The sequence below is a fragment of the Cyrtonyx montezumae genome, unplaced genomic scaffold (genome assembly GCF_038088225.1).
Source record: "Cyrtonyx montezumae isolate F1298 unplaced genomic scaffold, pur_monq_1.0 scaffold_13, whole genome shotgun sequence".
NCBI lineage: Eukaryota > Metazoa > Chordata > Aves > Galliformes > Odontophoridae > Cyrtonyx > Cyrtonyx montezumae.
In genome coordinates, this window is record NW_027071859.1 from 24,089,907 (window position 1) to 24,109,410 (window position 19,504).

At 35.1% G+C, this 19,504-nt stretch overlaps 1 protein-coding gene across 1 annotated transcript in view; it reads right to left on the minus strand.

The window, feature by feature from the left end:
* KHDRBS2 (KH RNA binding domain containing, signal transduction associated 2) overlaps nucleotides 1–19,504 on the minus strand; it is a 298,020-nt gene that overhangs the window by 194,523 nt on the left and 83,993 nt on the right. The window contains exon 3 of the mRNA XM_065730854.1: nucleotides 1,977–2,093. Within this exon, the coding sequence (XP_065586926.1) occupies nucleotides 1,977–2,093 (117 nt within the window). The remainder of the gene's footprint in view (nucleotides 1–1,976; nucleotides 2,094–19,504) is intronic.

Below are 19,504 nucleotides of genomic sequence, written 5' to 3' on the forward strand. Positions count from 1 at the left end.
AAATCAGTCTATACATGTTAACTGATTTCTAGTGTGGTATGAAATCACCACAACAAGCCTACATACTCTGGCACTATGTATTTAAATCAGTAAAAAGAAAAGCTGCATAAATGAGGCAAATAGGCTTGTTTTATAGCAAGAAAACTGTTTTAAGAAGAGCAACTTGCATTTTCCTTAGTGACACAGCAGTTTAGGTCATTATTTATATGCACAGTTAAATGTATTTTCTTTAAGTTTTATCAGGTTCTCAACCTAAAATATCCTCTCTGAAATGTTTATTGCAATTATTATCCATCCCATGGACATTCTCAGTGTCTTTTCCTTGGAACCAACAACAGTGATGTATATAGATCAGATAATTCCTATCTCTCACTGTAATTGCATAGAGGTTAATTTTCTTTCGAGTCAGTGATGTATAAATTGGATTAAAAAAACAGTTGCTTATGAGGCCCTCTCTATAGAAGTTGCTTCCGTCACTGCCAAATTTAACACTATTTTACTACAGAGGTTCACTTCCACACCCCTTCTCATATGAATGATGTTCAGTGAAACTCATACTTCATATGGCTCTTCAGGCCTAAATACTGTATGAAGAGAAAAAAAAATAAAGAAGAAAAAAAAAACACGCAGAATTTTGTTTCCGATGACATAATCACGAGTGAACTGCCATGATGGCACTGTTTGTTACAGTAAGATGGAATTCAAACACGATAAAAAAGAGTGACCAATCTCAAAATTAGAGGACTTCGTCTATTTATGTGCTTAAACCTCTTTATCTGGTAACAAGCTCTTCACACTTCGCTGTCTGGGCAATTGCTGCTTTTGGCAATAATGATCTGAGTGGGTGGCTGAGAATGGAGCTGGCAAATGAAGTACAGATGCAAATTACTGTACTTAACAGCACTCACATTCATTTGTCCAGGCAGTCATTTTCTATAATTCCAGAAGTAAGCCAGAAGTTGTAAAATATTGTACTTGTCACCAACTAAAAATGAAATCTGTAGTGTAATCAGCATTTATTATTTTGAAATATAGTGTTAAATAGATAATTGAAGTGTCAGTATGCCCAATGTCATAAAGAAACCACTGAAAAAATGAAATACACTCTGTGTGCCTAATTTGCCTTTTCTTGTTTTATTTTTAATATTGCCATTGGAGATCTCATAATGCAAGTGTGACTGTTGATACGCATTACCAAGACCAAATAATAACAACCATAACAATGGTACAATCCTGATTAGCCTTCCCTTTACTATGGCATGTTATTTCTATCATTATTTTAGCTACTGAGATGAATGACAAACGTGACAGAAAGGAAAACTGAATACTGTGCAGCATTACTAAAAGCTATCTACAGTTCAGTGAAACTAGCAGTCATTATTTCTGTGTTGACTGCAATGTTACTGTTCTATACAGTACAACATGTACTTGCTTGTGCATTAAACTTCTTGATGATGCAAAGAATTACTGAAGGTGTCTTGATTTTTTATATATTTATAATTTTATATAAAAGATTTTTTTCTTTTATCTGTAGTGCATTTTTAAACATATTAAAGTCAAATTTTCACTTCATAATCTTTTTTTAAACTGCGCTCTGAATAAGTATTCAACCTTTCAGAAAAGTAGCATCTCCAAATAAACAATAAAAACAAGCCTAAAGAAACAAAGCAAAAAAAATTGTACATTGACATGACAGCAGTAATCTTAACAAGTTAAAATTTCTCAAGAGAAATAAGCTTTTCTCAGAATAAATTAAGAGTGTTTCTCTTTCAGTGAATTACTTAAATAACAGCAGTGGTAAAGTAACTGTGGTGGCCTCTGATTACAAGGGAAGGAAGCAATTAAAGCAACTTGAAAAACAACAAACAAGCCTTTAGAGTCAGAATCTAGCTTAACTCTATTGAGTTATTAATAAATAGACAGCTAAGGCTGTCTCTGTATCAACACTAATTGCAATCAGAACCCAGATACAGTACCTTAGCTTTATCCCTCATGGAGCCTTTTCCCAGGATAGACATTTTTGCACCTGTTTCTTCTTGTAACCTCTTCAAGGAGTTTCCTCTTGGTCCAAGCAATTTCCCAACAAAATTGAACTAGGAAGTAAATAAGAAAACTATTTTAAACCAAGGAGCACTTTTAAAAACTGATAAATCTTCTTAAATGAGTTGCTTGAAGAGAAAAGCTTATTCTTATTTTTAAAAAATACTATACTTACTTCTAGACATAATTCATACAACTGTGGAGAATGAAATTATTTTCTCACCTACCTTGGAAAGGACCTATAAGCTTTCATGGTTTAGCTGAAACCCAGGAAGTTTGTCTTTAGGAGAAAAATGGACAGAAGCTGCTTAGATTTAGCTAAGCACTAAACAAGACATCTGTTTATTAGATGACACAGTTGAAAGAATGAGTATGTTCTTTCCTGAGATAGTCTGCTTTAGTGGAAGAATAATATATTTTGCAAAGCTCAAGCTTTTGATAGGTTTCTAAGAATTGATGTTTTACATATTGATTTTAAAATAAGCGTTATTTCATGTTTGGGTTTCAAATATCTGTTTTGTCAGTAACTGAACAAAAGTCAGGTAGACAAACAGATCATTCCAGATATCCAGGCTGCTTTCAGAGATGAATTTGCAGAGCACTGGAATTTGTCTGATATGCTGCAAATACTCTTAAACAGTGTTCAATTCCTGTGACACATACACTGCTTTTTTTGCTGTATGAAGAAGAGAGGTGTCTACTTGAAAATTCTTCGTCAGAACAGTAATTAAATAAGGCATTACTGTTATGTCAGCATAAAGTACCAAAGGAGGGGAGTTAATCAGGTATTCTGCAATCAACAGTTTCTTCAACTTAGTATGTTAATGCTTTCCAAAATATTTCTGAATATCAAACGATGTCTTTGGAAGTTGACAGAGATCCACCAGCATTTGCTCAGGACATTTTGAAATTGTGTTTAAATATGAAGAGACAGTACTCTGGCCTGTGCTTCAATAAGGATTAAGCTAATCTGAGACTAAAGGTGTACAATTGTATCTGCATTTCCATGACAATATGAACAGCATTCAAGGACAGCTGGTATAAAAAAAAAAAAAAAGAAAAAAAAAAAAAGAAAACAGATGAAACTCCAGGAAGATCACAAATGATAGAACCAAAGAACCTTCAAGACCATTAAGTCCAACTATCATCCTGACCCGAAGAGTCCCATTACTAAACCTGATCCCACAGTGATATGTTCTGCCATCTCTTAGATATCTCCAGGGACAGGGACTGCAGCACTTTCCTAGGCAGCCCATTCCAATGCTTGACCACACTCTCCATGAAGAAATTCTTCCTCACGTTCAACCTAGGCTTCCCTGGGCACACAGTGTGAGGCCATTTCCTCGCATTCTATCACTTGCCACCTAAGAAAATCAACTGACACCCTTCTTGTTGCAATTGTTGTAACTTCCTTCAATATTGGTTAAACAATCAAAGAAAAAAGTACATAATCACAGGAAGAAATAAACACGAAAGGCAAAATCTACTTCCACCTAGATTAACATCACCAACTTCAGTAAGATAAAATGCCTGGGGGGAAGTAGCAAGTGGTACAGCTGCAGAAAAAAAGAACAAGCTTTGAAGCTCAAAACAACGTTTTTCATGCTTGTGTGCTTGCAATGTGTTCTAACTTTCCCAACTGATCTAATAAAAGTTGCAAACTCTTCCAATAAATCCCATCTTTTTAAATCATCATGGTATCAACACTACTAAGTCTCTACTAAAACTGTAACTATGCATCTTCCAGGGCCAACTTTACCTAGCAGAAGTTGCTCTCTTCAGATTTATTAAATTTCATATGGAAATAAGCCTGAGGATGAGAAAGGAATGGCAAAGATTGAATTTCAACTTTAATCTGAAACTATATACTAACCCTAGGACTTAATCTATAAAAGTAAGATTTCAAAAATGAAATCCCATGCATGTGAAGACTCATTAGAGAAGGTCAAGCAAACAGCAGAGCTTTCTCTTCACTGCAGGGAACGCACATGCAGAAAGGTTGTTAAAAGATGAAATCTTTTGTGCCACTTACACTTCACTGATTACAGTAGAATCAGAGAGAATTTATGCTGCATCCCTTTAGTGCCTCTAAATATTAGGAAAATATGCCTTTCCAAAGCTGAAAGTGCTGTATGGCTGGTACAAAAGGGCCAGTCAAAGCTCGATAACACTTGCTCTCTGAATGGAACAGAACTATTAAAATAGAGTCTATGAAGATTTATGTTAAACATTTATGCTTAAGTACTTTATAAACTGCTTAATAATTACCTTGAAATATTGCTGCAAAGGAGCAGTATAGCCAGCATAAACTATGTACAAAGTGGATTTTAATCACTTCCCCGGAAATAAGTGGCTAGGGATTTTAATTCTATTGATTATGTAGCAGACAGACATTCACACTTCATCCACCTTCTACTCTGAAAACATACATCAGGAAGCGTTCAGTTACGTGCAATTGAAAAAAATGAACGGCTGCTATTTTGTCTGAAGTTGCAAAAAAGCTAATGAACAGTATCAGAAATTCTACCACTGTCCTCAGTCTTCCCAGCATCACTAAGTACTAGGGGCACCACCAATCCTTAGCATTTATCTATAATCATAAGTTTATTCAGTATATGCATTAAAGCAAATTATGTCCAGGACATGAACACAGTGGGAGTTTGAACTTTCAAGCAGGCATCCAAGGTAAACAGACACAGCTCCATTATTGCATTTGTCTTGTATAAAGATGATGGTGAAAAGAAAGTGAATTTGTACTGCAGCCTGTAGCTAATATTAGCATACTTGTATCCTCACTGTCTTATTGAACAAGATATGAGCTGCATTAGCAAATAAATACAGTTAGCTAGTAATGATAAAATACTAATGCCTACATACAGAAACTAGAAAATAAGTAACAATTACAACAACAAAAATGTTTGAAGCCCCAGATTTCTGACAGATTCAGTAAAAATCCAGTTGTTTTTTTTCTTACTGTGTAAATAAGGGAATCTGACCAAACACTTTTTTAAAAATTAGTATTATTACTTCTTTATTATTATTAGGTTTTGATCCTAGGAGACTAGCTGGCAGACTGAGATTATCCAAGTAAGCTGTGCGTGCCTTGCCCTGGCAGGGAATCCTGCCCTTGGCTCCTTGCATTGAAGCAGTCTCAATGGCTTGGGAGCCACAAATAGAGGTCAAGGAGGTAGGCAGATAGCAGCTGGGACTTTTGTGACTACCTCATTTTTTAATGCTCAAAAAAGCAATCAAACAGTGAACTCTTTGGTTGTATACATAGGACTCTGTCAATACGGGATAACCATGCCTTTGAATGAGCTAACCAATTATCTAATGCTCAGTTTGCTTGTGAGAACCATGTTTAGACCACTGTCTGTATATGCAAAGGAATATTGTGAACATCCCCAAAGGTGGGACACAGGACCTAGTGAGGTCTGGTGGAGTCTTCCAAAAGCTAAAAACATGAGATGCTGTGGGCTAAGTCACCCCTGTTGGAGTCAATTGTGGCAGGGTAACCACATGGGTGCCAGGGTTCAGTTGAGACAGAAAGATAGAAGGTTTTTTTTATTATGAACAGGATCCTTTCTTATACCCTCGTGCTCACATACAATACTTAACAACTCATTAGTTAACCATTCTGCTAAACAACAGTAACTGCTCTATAACAAAACAATTTCCACTGCAAGGCATGCAAGCATCTTTTCACTACATTACTTGTTTCCATTTCTCCCAAAGCTCCATGATGTTTTCACGAGCCACAGTGCTGAGCCACAAGGCAATATTCCCACAGCCAACATCCTCACAAGGATGCAGAAAGTCACTCCACCATACAGAAACATATGAAATGCTCCCTATAAATCCTATCCTATCTAAAACCATATCCTACCTTCTCCCTACCTCTCCTCTGCACATGGTGACAAGAAAGCTGGTAAACAAATTGAGCGAACCATTATGTAATTTCCTGTTATCTTACCTAATTATGTAAAGCTCTAACCAGTAGTTCTTTCAAAATTAAAAATCTCCACCACGTTTTAGGAAAGATTTTGAGCATCTCAGGACAGCATAAATATAACTGAGCCTAAAGTTACTTAACACAGCATTACTATCTGAGTTTCAAATTTAATACAAGTGAAAGAAAATGAACATTGACATTTAGAAGAATAACTGTTTCCATGTTTGATGCAGCCCATATACAACCCTAGTAGAACACTGTCTATTTTATAAACACCATATAGATTGGGCTTTACAAGCAGAAAAAAAGAACATGCTTGTCATTCAGGAAAAGTGTATGAGTGACTGTTTTTGTTCTATACACAGAAAAGTAGCATAGCCTGGAAAAAAAAGAATGAGACATACAAATGCTTCCCACTGTAAGATAAGCAATACAAAGTCCTGAAGTGAGAGACTACATTTTTTTTTTTTAGTCCTAGAAACAGTGAAACAGAAATAGCAATGACTTGGGCATCACAAAATAGGCTGATTTCTTTGTATGCTCAATTCACCATTTGTTATCAGCTCCTTCATGGGGGAAGAAAAAATCTTCCCATATTCAGAGCTAATTATTCTGACAAAAATATTTATCTATTAATGAAATAAGTAAAATGTTCCTATCAGAATTCAGTGTTTTGCTAAAGAAAAAGGGGGGGAGATAAAGATAATATTAATTTCTGAGTCAAGGCTTACTGATTAAGATCTGCTGATAAACTTGGTTTATTCTAGTCCTGTTCCAGGACTTCCACTATTTCATTCATTTTAGAATAGTATTTACTTTAGAGTACCTCACCTTTTGATATACACAGGGGACTTCCCTCCACGTAAAAGCAGCACTTGGGGATTACGAAAGTAAATTTTATTTCCCTCTACAATTTATAAGTACATAAATTTCAATAGATTGTGCAATGGGCAAGTTTCTCTCATTCTGTATGTAGTTGCTTACCTCAACATCCATTCAAAATCTAGTATTTTGGCTTTTCCAAAATGCAGCTAGCGCTCCCGATGACGATGCAATATTATTTCCTATTCAAGCTCTGTAGTGTTTGCAGTCTCTGGAGGAGTGCTTACAAGAAACCTGTTTGTTAGGGTCAAATTGCAAGATTCCATTTTAGCCAGGTATGTTAGGAGACAGCAAACAGCAGCAGCAGAAGAAAATGAGCATACTCCTTGAGAGAGGCCCTGGAGACCTACTGCAAAGTAGATGTGCTAATGTCTTCTCAGAACTACACTACTTCAGTGCAGAGGTCCCAGAGCTGAAGTAGAAGGTGTCCTCTCCTCTGCAGTGCTCTTTGTCTCAGTTTGTGTTGGCTTTGAGCAGAAAGCTTATACTCGCACAGAGGGAGAAAGGTGGACAAAATATGAAACGCTCAAAGGAAAAATACAGCTTCTTGAAAACTCAGGGCGAAATTCATTTCTGATTTAAACCAACAGAATTACCTCAATAATAAATCAAATCTGAATAACAAAGTTAGACTCGTTAAAGCTACCATGTCTGATAGATTTACACGAAAAATAAGCATAAGTGTTGGCAGTTCATATTTATAGTGAGTTTGGAAACGATGGTGTAATATTTTCCTGGCTATTTACAAGCTCGAAGCAAGCATCTAAACCTACACTGAAAATGTATTTTTGGCACAATACCATGAAACAGATGGTCAATGACTCTAGACAAATACCTTCCAGACACAAGTCCATACTGAGATAACAAAAATATTCCCTCACTCTTCATTTTAAGCAATTTTCTGTAAGAATTTGGTAACAAGTTGTGTCATTAAATGAAGAAATTTAAATGGGCCTTAGCATTAAAATAAATTGTGTTTTTAAAAAAGGAAGTTTTGTATTTGATGCATCTTTATTCTGTTAAATGGTTGTTCTGTTAAAAGGGTAAACCCCTTTCCTAGCCAGAAAATTTGAATAGATACTTCATTAATACATGAGTTAGCAGTATAATCTATAATAGCCCAGTAATCTGTCAGACACCCAAACATTTTATTTTGTGTGATTCTGTTTCTAACTTTGACATGAGGTAATTGAGAAGAAGCCAAGAAACCAATCAAAGTTCTGGATCTATATTAATTGTCAATTAACAAGTTTAAGGGGTTTATGACTCAGTGCTACATGTCTCAGTGCAGCCATGTTTTATTATTTTAATTGCAGAGATACCCAGATTCATTGTACAGACACAAAAAGACTATGAAGAGCTGTCAAGTTTGCTAAATATATATGTATATGATATATATTTATATATATCTATGTATATAAATCCAAAATATACCTTGCTATATGTATTTCGCTCCTATTACTTCTTTGGATGGTCAGAGTGTGACTGCAGAAATCACTGCCATTAAATCACTGGGCTTGGTTACAAAGGTTACACTTTCCCTTGTATGATTCAGATGCAGCAAGATCAAGTTCTGCTAACAAGAAGACTGCACTGTTGCCTGCTTTTTCACCTCAGTAATGTATAAGATGTAATATTATATTATATTTTATCTTTGGTTATTGACTTCTTCCCCTGTTTTGGCTGCATTTCAAGAATGAAATACACTGTAGATATTTCCTGATGCTGATTTTCCCTGCCTCTATTTGGCCAGCCCAGCTGAAGCACTTTGGGAGGCTGAGGGCACGCAGGGATGGATCTTACGGACACATGTTCATAAAGAGCCCATATGGATTGTTGTTCAGTGGAAAGCTGTTCAAAAAGAGCAGTATTTTTAGAAAAGGCAGAGTATGCTAGGCTAATAATGATTTTGCCCCATCACTTCAAAGCAAAGTCAGGCAAACATTCTATTAAGGGCAAGGGGCATCTGTGGAACAGAAAAAGAAAATCTCTCTTTTGTACACTCACCCCAGCCAAGCCAATTTATTATATATAGAAATAAATAAAGTACAAGGTAATATTGACTCATTTAAAATATGTTATCTAAACAAATATTTCTATGAATTCTAGCAATTCAGGCTGCAAAAGTTCACTGCCACAATTTTTCAAAACGCACAATTAAATAAGTTTGTGCTGCGCATATGCACAGGTACGGAGATCGGTACTAAAAGTACAACACTTAAAAGCACAATCAACATTTGGCTAATTGGGTTTATTACTCCCACAAATCCACAATTTACTGGTCACAGTAATAAACACCATCTGCTCTTTGCTAACTGGCAGCAACCTATCAACTTTTTTTCTAACTTACAAAGTTTCAAACTTAAAAGGAAAATATAAAGGAGCTATAATGCATTTTCAAGTGCATCATCATACTCTTACTGAGATTCCTGATTTCAAATTAGGTGAAAGATTTCTCTTTGCCAGATGCTATGTTTGTAAAGTTACATTCTAAGTCAGCAATAATCAGGATAAGTTAAATCTGAATACTCCACTGAAAAACTTATGTATATTTCATATACATGTTAGGAATATTGGACTAGTAAAACTGTAGCATGAAACTCAAATTTATTTTCAGACAATGAAAATAAAATGAGTTGATTTGGACCCAATATGTTAATGAACTAATTAAGCATACATGCATGTAAGCATTTAATTTTGTAGAAAGTGTTGCAAAAATTATAAATGTTTAATCTAATTAAAAACTGTGTTAGTCAACTGGATTTTGCCTTTCACTGTTAAAATAATTATACTTACAACAGCATTCGTGTATCAATTTACATATACCAAGCACTATGCAAACATTCATTTTACTCTCAAGTCATGTTTATAATCAAAGCAAAGCATAAGTTTAAATTGATGGACATAAGCAAACTCACACACCACTACATAAATTAAATCAGTCTGGGAAAGCACTCAAAAACATTTTACAAAATTCTGGATCCATTTTTTTTCCCCTCTATGTTTTCTATCAAGTTGTTTGCTGATGTTATTTAAATGATTCTTCTATATTGCTAAGGACAAATGCATGAAAGTAAAATATTTCTTCCTCAGAGCATTAAGTTCTACTTGTTCTACACTTAGGAGAACTCTGCACGTTTCAAGATTTTTAAGTGAGAATTTGACAGGTCTGAAATGACTATACAAGTTTATACAGGTTGATAGTGATAGGACCAGGGGAAACGGTTTTAAACAAAGACCGGGGAGATTTAGGTTAGATGTTCATAGAATCATAGAATCACTAGGTTGGAAACGACCTATAAGACCATCCAGTCCAATGTTAGGAGGAAGTTTTTCACACAGTGTGGTGACACTCTGGAACAGGTTGCCCAGAGAGGTTGTGAATACCCCATCCCTGGAGGCATTCAAGGCAAGGCTGGATGTGGATCTGGGCAGCCTGCTCTAGTGGTTGGTGACCCTGCCCACAACAGCAGGGTTGACAATCTTTGAGTAGATGATCTTAGAGGTCCTTTTCAACTCAGACCATTCTATGATCCTATGATATATAATATATAGTAAACATTGTGTAATTTGACAATGTACCTGATTTGATAACTGTGAAGAATCCCATACACTGTTAAATATGCATGCAAATAACATTACTTTTTCCATTCTCAGTATTTGTCAATGTCTTTAATTTTGTTGATAGCACACATAACTCACTAATTGCTGTTTGGAATACCTACTCACTCTCATCTGTGTGTCAAGAGCCTAAAACACTAAGAATGAATTGTTGCGCTTTCCTGATGGTATGGCTTTGAGAGTGACATAGATGTGCTTCAGACTGTTAAAGAAAGACAGAAAAAAAATGCTTTCATTGCAACACCTTAAAAGAAAAACAAGACATACTGTATGTGAAAAAATAAGCTGCAAAAGGTAAACTGAAGGGCTTGAGTAACTTTGAATAAGACAAGAAGGAAGTCTTGCCATTGTAATACAACAACTCTACTACTAAGAAAATCATGTCTGGGATGCTCTTACCTGGTAAAATGTTAAATGATTTCTAATATTTTAATTTTCATATTTTTTCTTCTCCCTACACTCTAGACTAAGACCTTATTCTCACTTTAAATACTGTTAGAGAAGTAACATTGAATCTTCCTCTAACATGAGATTGGTAGTCTGATAATGACAGGAAAACGGGAAACGGTTTCAAACAAAGAAGTGAGATTTAAGTTACATGTCAGGAGGAACTTCTCAAAAGGTGGAGAGGCACCAGAACAGATTGCCCAGGGAATCTGTGAATGTCCCATTCCTGGAGGCATTCAAGGCCAGGTTGGATGGGGTCCTGACAGCTTGTTCTGATGGGTAACAACCCTTACCATGGCAGGGAGTTTAAACTAGATGATCTTAATGTCTCTTTCAACCCAATCCATTCTATGTTTCTATGATCTGTCCAGAACCCAAGAACATACTAGGGGCAGTAACATACAGTCCTTGTGAATCGTAGGAACAAATAAACACTGGAAAGAACATCTGGAGGCCAAAATTAGGTAGTTTGGAAGCTGACACTGGGACACGCAGCAGTATTCTATTCAGTACTCTCACCACACCATGCACAGAAGCAGAGAGAAAGGTATGCGTAGAAGCAAAGCTGCAATGATTGATTGAAATATTCACCTGGGAATCATGACAACTGTAGGATAGGGAGGGGCTGTATGAAAGGAAGAGTCCTCATTTGAACAATAAAGTATCTACCTGTTGGTTTTTCAAATCAATAGCAACACTTAAGAACTATCAATCTGAAAAGTGGAAGAATGTTAGTGGCATAAAAGAATGGATCATCTTCAATTATATGTCCACGAGGGAAGAAGCTGAAGGAACTCTATATTCTCAAACAGAAGAAAGAAAATGAAAGCATAAACAGGGAAGCAGACAGAAAAAGCTGCTCTGAAATATAACCCAAATAAAATGCAAAGAAGATTAAAAAAGAACCTCCTACATATGCATGCCACACAAATAATAGATTTAATAAAGAAGGTGAAGACTGGCATCCGTAGTTAAAAGGGATGAGGGAAAGATCAGCAGATAAAAGAACAATGAGGTACCTGGGTATCTTTACTCAAAGAAGTAAAATCTGGTTAATCTGTCCTGATTAGCAATTCAAACAGATAAATTGAGTCTGAGAAAAAAAAAGGAGAATGTAAGTTTAAATCTGAACAACCTGACTAGCATTTTGAAACTGCTATTTGTCTAAAAATAAATGCCATTACACATGTGGGACATGGAATAATTCAATTACCATAAAGGAACAACCTGTATCATATTGTTACACAGCTACTGACTCCCTTATGTGTCACTATAATGGAACCCAAAACATCAAAATAGCAGATCTGGTCTCAACATACCCTTTTGAAATATAATATTTAAGGAGCCACACTGCAAGAAAAAAGACCTACGCTCTTGCACCTCACTTGTCTTTAATAAAGATCATACAAAAATGAGAATGATAAAGAGATGCTATGAGAATAACCAGAAAGGTTATATGCTTCCAGGTGATATGAAAGACATTTAAAAATTTCATATTAAAAGAAAATGTATACCACCTCCTATGAAAAAAAATACAATTGAGGAAGGGCAACAAATATAAGACATTTAAATGGCAGAACTGAAAGATTATTAGAATCAGGAGGACTATCCTTTTAAAATCTGAAGTTGTATCCATATAAGAGAAGCAGAAATGAGCATAATCTCCATCATCCTTAAGCTAAGAAAAACAAAACAAAAAGGTATAAGAAATAGTTTGAAGAGCAACTCGGAGAAAGCATAAAAAAAAATCTCTTATTTGGAAATCTGAAAGAGAGCATCTAGGGCTAACAGCTGTTCTGGCTACAGAAGGAGTATTCAAGAAAGATGAAGTCAGAGCACAAAAATAAAGTGTGCTTTCTCCATCTGGATTCATAACAGAGGAAACTGTGACAGGTGGCTTGGGAAGAAGGTAGTGAAAAAAATTTCCAATTAAATTACTAAAAAAGAGAATAAAGAATAACATTAGAGCATGGGTGGTATTACAGGTTATAAAGTAGCATAATACTATTTTTTGTTCTTTTCTTTACTCTTTCCCTAATAATTTGTAACACAGCATGTACAACTTGTCTTCTTCACTGCTCCTAAGCACTCAGCTGCTATACTTAGTGATCCCATTTTCAAGGAATCATCACATAATTTTATTTTTTAAGGTGAGATGCTTTTTTCCCCACATATTTTACATTAATTCACATTGAATTTTATCTGTCATTTTATCAACAAATCTTACCACACAATCTTGAAGACTATGCACAATTAGGGCATCCTCATTTCAGATAAGCCATAGTACAGATGGGCAAGTTGGGCAAAAAAAACCAAACAATGCTCCTGTACAGTTAGAAAACAGAAGTCACTGAGTGAGTCCTAAACAAGTAGTCATCCTTTTAGACACAACTGAGTGCTATGAAAGATCCCTGAAATCATAAGGAACATGAAAGTCCAATTGGACTTCATCAACAGCAACTTCAGCAACATAAATAACTATGCTGCAGTCCTAATCCTGTTTACTTGTTTATGAAAGATAATTTTGATTAATACCATATAAATTTAGCTTAATTAATATGTGAGTAACTCTGCCAAAGAACTTATCTATTGTAAAAATTTTCTGATTATAGCCTTAGAACAAAGAATCGAGAGTTAAACAGAAATAAAACATATTTCTGATAGGTGGTATTTATTTCTGATTGTAGTAATGCTAATTAAAATTTATTATTTTACATTGCCATTGAGAAGCATTGCATTTATTCATGTCACAACAGAATTCACCATGACAGACAGAAAACGTGTCTTAATGTAGACACTACAATTTATCTGTAAAATAGATATCTTGAATTTATTTTATAATTACATGCCTTTCTGGCAATTATAAACTGTAGACCTGAGGTTGCTTGCAAACTCTTTAATAACTAGTTTTGAAAGGTAGTTATGATGCAATGAAAAACTCGTTATTTTTAATATAAAAGCAATCAAATTCCTTTATATAAAATTAGAGGATACAGAGAAAACAAGCAATGAATCAAAAAAAGCAATTGATTCAGAGATGTTTACAGCATAGGCACATCTTAAGAAAAAAGGACAAAATATCCTTTCAGTACCATAACTGCTCTTAATATGCATAATCTGGATCTACTATACACTCTGGAGAAAAATGTCGTTATAGAAAATAAATGAAACATTTCATACACTCAATTTATTCTTATTTTAATGTAAATAGCTTTATCATGCTCTGATGTAAACTGCTAAATGACAGCTTGTGTTGTTTTAACACTATAAGGTATTTTTTTATGTCATTGACAGTAGACTTGTATGTATACAAATCAGTCTGTGCATCGTAAATGAACTCCATAAAGAATCTTTCAGGTGTAATCTCTCATTTCTCCTCATTTTACCATTCACATTGACCTGAAAGGTAAGATAATCAATGTGCCTGCGTCTCAGAGAAAAATTTAGTACAGTATATCTGAAAGCAATACTGCAAATCAAGCACTGAGCAGAAAGAGTAATTTATTAACAGCTATAAAAATCTTTCCACTTAATGCAGAATGGTTTCTTGTAACTGACATTTCCTTGTACTTCTGGAAAATACAAGTCAGAAATGTATTAAGAACACTCTGGTTATGCCCACCCTTTTAAACAGTTTCTTTCCTAGCTTTTTGTCTTTTGCTCTACCATTAGTAATTCTAACACATTGTGCTCATTAGTATAAATTCTTACTTGGTTACAGTGGCTGTGCACAGCTAATCAGATCATCTTCCTTTTAGTTCCAACTCCAGTTTCAATACCATTACTCCATTAAAAGGAGAAAAAAATAGTAAATACTAAAATTATTAAAATAATATAAAAATATTAAAATAATAACAACTGCATTTAGGTCAAATTTCAGGAATAAGGACTGTTCTAGCCTTGCCAAACTACGAATTCGTGTTTAATTTCCTTTATTTCACTTTGGCATAATGAAATTAATGTAAATAGATCTATAAAATGAGGCTAAAATCTGTCAAAAGTGAATGATCTACATTACACTGGGGAGCAGTGACTCAAAAGAAATTGTAAAAGAATCACAAAGTGGAGAATTTCAACAATAAGATGTATAAAATCTACATGATATAGAATATCATATACAACAGATTGCTTCCAGCATTTCAAAGATCTGTGTTAATGAGTTCTGGCTCATTTGATTCAAAATAATCACAATGGAATGACCGTATTGTGATTTAGATAACATGTCTGCAAAGATTTGCAAAAGCCATGCTTACATTTCTCTGTGCTTGAGCAAGCAGGCAGAATACCACTGGTGGTTTCACGGTCAAGCAAGCTCTTGTTACTGCCTTGGCTCGGCCTGAAATTTGTATTTATAATCACTGAGCAGATGACAACGTACAGCCTACATCCATGCAAATATAGAGTGACAATGGACAAACTCTGCAGTATAACTGCGAATCCTCACTGATAACACTCTTGCACCTGCCCAGGTGAGGCTTTGGACTGGATCAATCCATGAGCACTCACCCACTCCACTACTAAGCACAACACAGGAATTGAGTTGGGACAGGGATTACTTCCTTGATGCTTTTTTTTTTTTTTTAATGAAGTCATCTGTCTTACAGAAGATAAAAAATTTAATGCTATAAAGGTGGGTGCAGAGATTGACAGACTTCGGCAGTGTTTTATTTGCTATCGTAGATGGAGTTGCACTCAATCTAGTTGCAGCCAAAATCCCAAAGTAAAATGCATTTATTGTCTCTATTGTATTAAAGATCAATCTTCATTAGATTAACATTCAAAGATGTTTTAAACTCTGAAATGTTGTTTTAAACTCTAAAATAGAATGTGCTATATACAGAGCAATTCCGTGCTTTAAACAATATTATTTTTAAATATAAATCTCTTTCTTTGTAGAGCTGAGACATGATTAATTACTGTCATGCCCACACAAGAAAGAAAGCATGAACTTATTCCTTATCCTATAGCACTTTTTAAAAACTGTAAGATAGGAAGTACAACAATTCCAATTAATGTAAATGAAGTGTTTTGAATGAAGAGGAACAAAAGAAGACTTTATCCACTCCACACAGCTAATTCAGTCACAACGTTACTCTGAGATGTAGGAATCCCATATAAACCAACTTGGAACAGATAAACAAACCTAAGAAGTTCTGTCAAGACTCATTTTTTTCACACCTTGTTAAGAAATGGTGTGATATGCTATAAATATGCCTTAATAAAGTACAACTTACAAATGAGCATTAAATGAAATAAAAAATATGCAATTCCGTTGAAAACTGAAACAACAACAAAAACATGCGCACAAAATATATAAAGGGAAAGACCAAAACTTTAGGCATCAAATAAATGTCACTTCATGTATTTTATGGAAAATATGAAGTAACACTTCAGTATCTGAATGATGCATGATAGAAACATGTATTTAAACTATTAGAAATATTTTAATGACATAGGAAACTGTGGATAAGCAAAATTTGCCTTTGTGACAGTACAGGGTATAGGTAGTCTCAAAAAAACAAGGAAAGTGCAAAGGAAGAAATATAGTTTCACACCCTTGACTAATTCCAAGTCAAGAGCAAGGAAGAAATACATTATTTCTATATTTCTATACATCCAAACTAGCCAGTTTGGAAATATCTCATGACTAATGATCACATGTTGCAATCACATCTCCATATTTAAAATGTTAAAACAAAATCCAGCATGAAAAACTGCAGGACTACCTGTAGAAAGAACTAGTTGAATGACTGTTTCCATAATGATACTAAAACTGTATTAAAAACGAATTATGGAGAAATAAAATTCTATTTAGCTCTTGTTTGGGCGTATTTACTCAAAACTGATATTCTTAATTTGAATTGAAGCAAATAAAAATAGAACTAATTTAGAAAGCATTCCTTGCTCTTAATTTTCGCAGGATTCCCACATCAGACATGCCTCTTTCAGGCCAGAAAGTATAAACAAAACCTTCTGGTTTTGTGTTGTTTTTCCATTTTTAAGTATGGGACACTGAACACCCCATCAGTCCATTCTGGCATGGAAATTAAAGCTTTCTTATCCCTCTTTAGGAGAGATAATTATTTGGCAGTAGTAGGTGAGAAATTAACAGGTCTATTTCAAAAACAAAATACCACCTTTTCACTGTAGCTAAATGGGAATTTTTGCAGACAGATGGTAAAGGTTTTGGAAAGTTATGCTGCGTAACAGAAAATATTTGGAAAAATTAATTACAGCAATCACTAATCCAATTCAGTCAAATTCTTCCATATAGAGTTTATATTCATTGTAGTAACCTCTTTTCAATCTTGAAGCATCAAATATTTTGTATAAATAACAAATACTTCTGCCTTCAGTGAAACAAAGTAATTACTGAGAAGCAGACAATTTTACATAAGGCAAACACACTATAAAGTTATCAAACAATGCTAATGCAATTTTTAGGAAGGATGATTTATTTTCAGTAAACAGTCTTAATGAGAAAGCCTAAATAATGAAAGGTAGGATATGTTAAACTTTTCTGATAGGTGTCCTACAAATTTTGGATAAAAAAAATGTCAAAATAGAAGTAGGAAGACATCTCCCTCAATGGAAGTGTAAAGCGATACCTAATCAATAAGACATTTGGAAGGAGTAATGCAAAAAAATGCTTTAAAAGCCAGAATAGCTAGAAAGTTTATACCTAAAAATCACAGAATGGCTTGAGTTAGAAAGAACTTCAAAAATTGTTTAGTTTTAACTTCCCTGCCATGGACAGGAACACCTTCCACTAGACAGGGTTGCCCGAAGTCCCATCCAGTCTGGCTTTCATCACTTCTGCAGATGGGGCACCCACAGCTTCCCTGGGCAGCCTTTTCAGTGCCTCTCCACCCGCATAGGATAAATTTCTTCTTTCTTTCTAATCTACGTCTACTTGCTTCTAGTTTAAAACAGCTATATCCCATCCTAACACTACACTCTCTGATAAAAAGCTTGTCACCATCTTTCTTAAAATCCCCCTTTAAGTACTGGAAAGATGCAGTAAGTTCTCCTTGGAACTTTCTTTTTACAGAATGAATAAGCACAGCTCCCTCGGCTTTTCTCCATAGGAAAGATGCTCCAGTGCTCTGATCTAGCCCTTTCCTGGACCCACTCTAACTGGTCCTGGTCTCTCTTGCACTGGGAGCCTGAGTCGAATGCAGTATTTCAGGTAGAGCCTCACAAGAGCAAAGTAGAAGAGGAAAATTAGTCCCTCAACCTTTTTATACAGCCTAAGGAACAAGCACAATCTGCCTGCTCATGTACAATTTCTCATCCACTAACTTCTGCAAGTCTTTCTTTGTGCAATTGTTTTCTATCCATTCAATCTCCTGTCTATCTGCCTCAAATCACTCCCATCTTCAGTGTACCTTAACACAGACTTCAAGAGGATCTGGAATAGAGATGAGGCTGTCAGGTCTGTAGTTCTCTGGGCTTTCCATTCTACCTTTCCTCAAAGTAGGTGTTTTGTTTCCCTTTTTCCAGTCACTAGGTACTTTGCCTGACATTTGTGACCTTTCAAATACAGTAGCTTGGAAACCACATCAGCCAATTCTTTCAGGACCCTGGGATTCAACTCATTCTCATAGACTCATGGATGTTCAGGTTCCTCAAGTGGTCTCAAAAGTATTCATGGAAGGAATTCCCCTGTGTCTTTTGAATGGGATCTCTTTCCTGTCTCCACCTTCCACAAAACATGCAAGAATTTAACTGTCAGACTCAGCTAAAATCATTATTTGCCTCTAGTCCTCAACACACTGCTGTCAAAACTACTTCTGATTGATAGCTTTATTCAGAGGACGGCAAAATAAACAGGTTCCTGAGGAAACTAGTTCAAGGAGAGCAAAAGGGAAAAATTGCCAACATCGACATTTTTTGACCTTTTACTATTCTTTGACTTTGAAGACTATGGATGTCCAAATCTCTGCCCATGATCACAAATTCCCAGGCAATCTGGAACAATATTGACACAACTTTCAGGGAAAAGAAATGGCTTCATTGAAAAGGTTTTTTTTTTTTTTTTTTTTTTTCTGAAAAAAATAAAAAAAAACCTGTTGGAGAGGAAGGTGGCAGGAAGTTTTAGCCATGCATGTTCAGATAAATTTCAGATGATTAAGAAAAAGTACAAAGTCTTTTCAGTCAGATCATTTCCTCAAAACCGCTTCAAATAAAGGAGTGTAGAGAGAAACAAAGATTAAAACGCAGGGTAGAGAAAGGGTCAGTAATATCAGGAATAACTGAACTAGTCAAGTGCCAAAAGACAAGTTTGGATAGCTTAGGCTATCCACTTCTTTCTATAAATAAATAAATGAATGAATGAATAAATATCGCTCTTCCAGCAATATAGTTAAAAGATGCCGCAGAAGCTTGGTGTTTCAAAACACCAGGTCCTTCCTTTGGAAGCTGTATAGAAAAGTTGCTCTTTCCATTCAATAATGTTATTTCATTAAACCTTTCTTTCTTCGTCCAAAGTAATTTCTTCAATAGCTTTTTGAGACATCTTGAAAAGCATGTTAAGCAGAAAGCAGACAACATAAAGGCAAA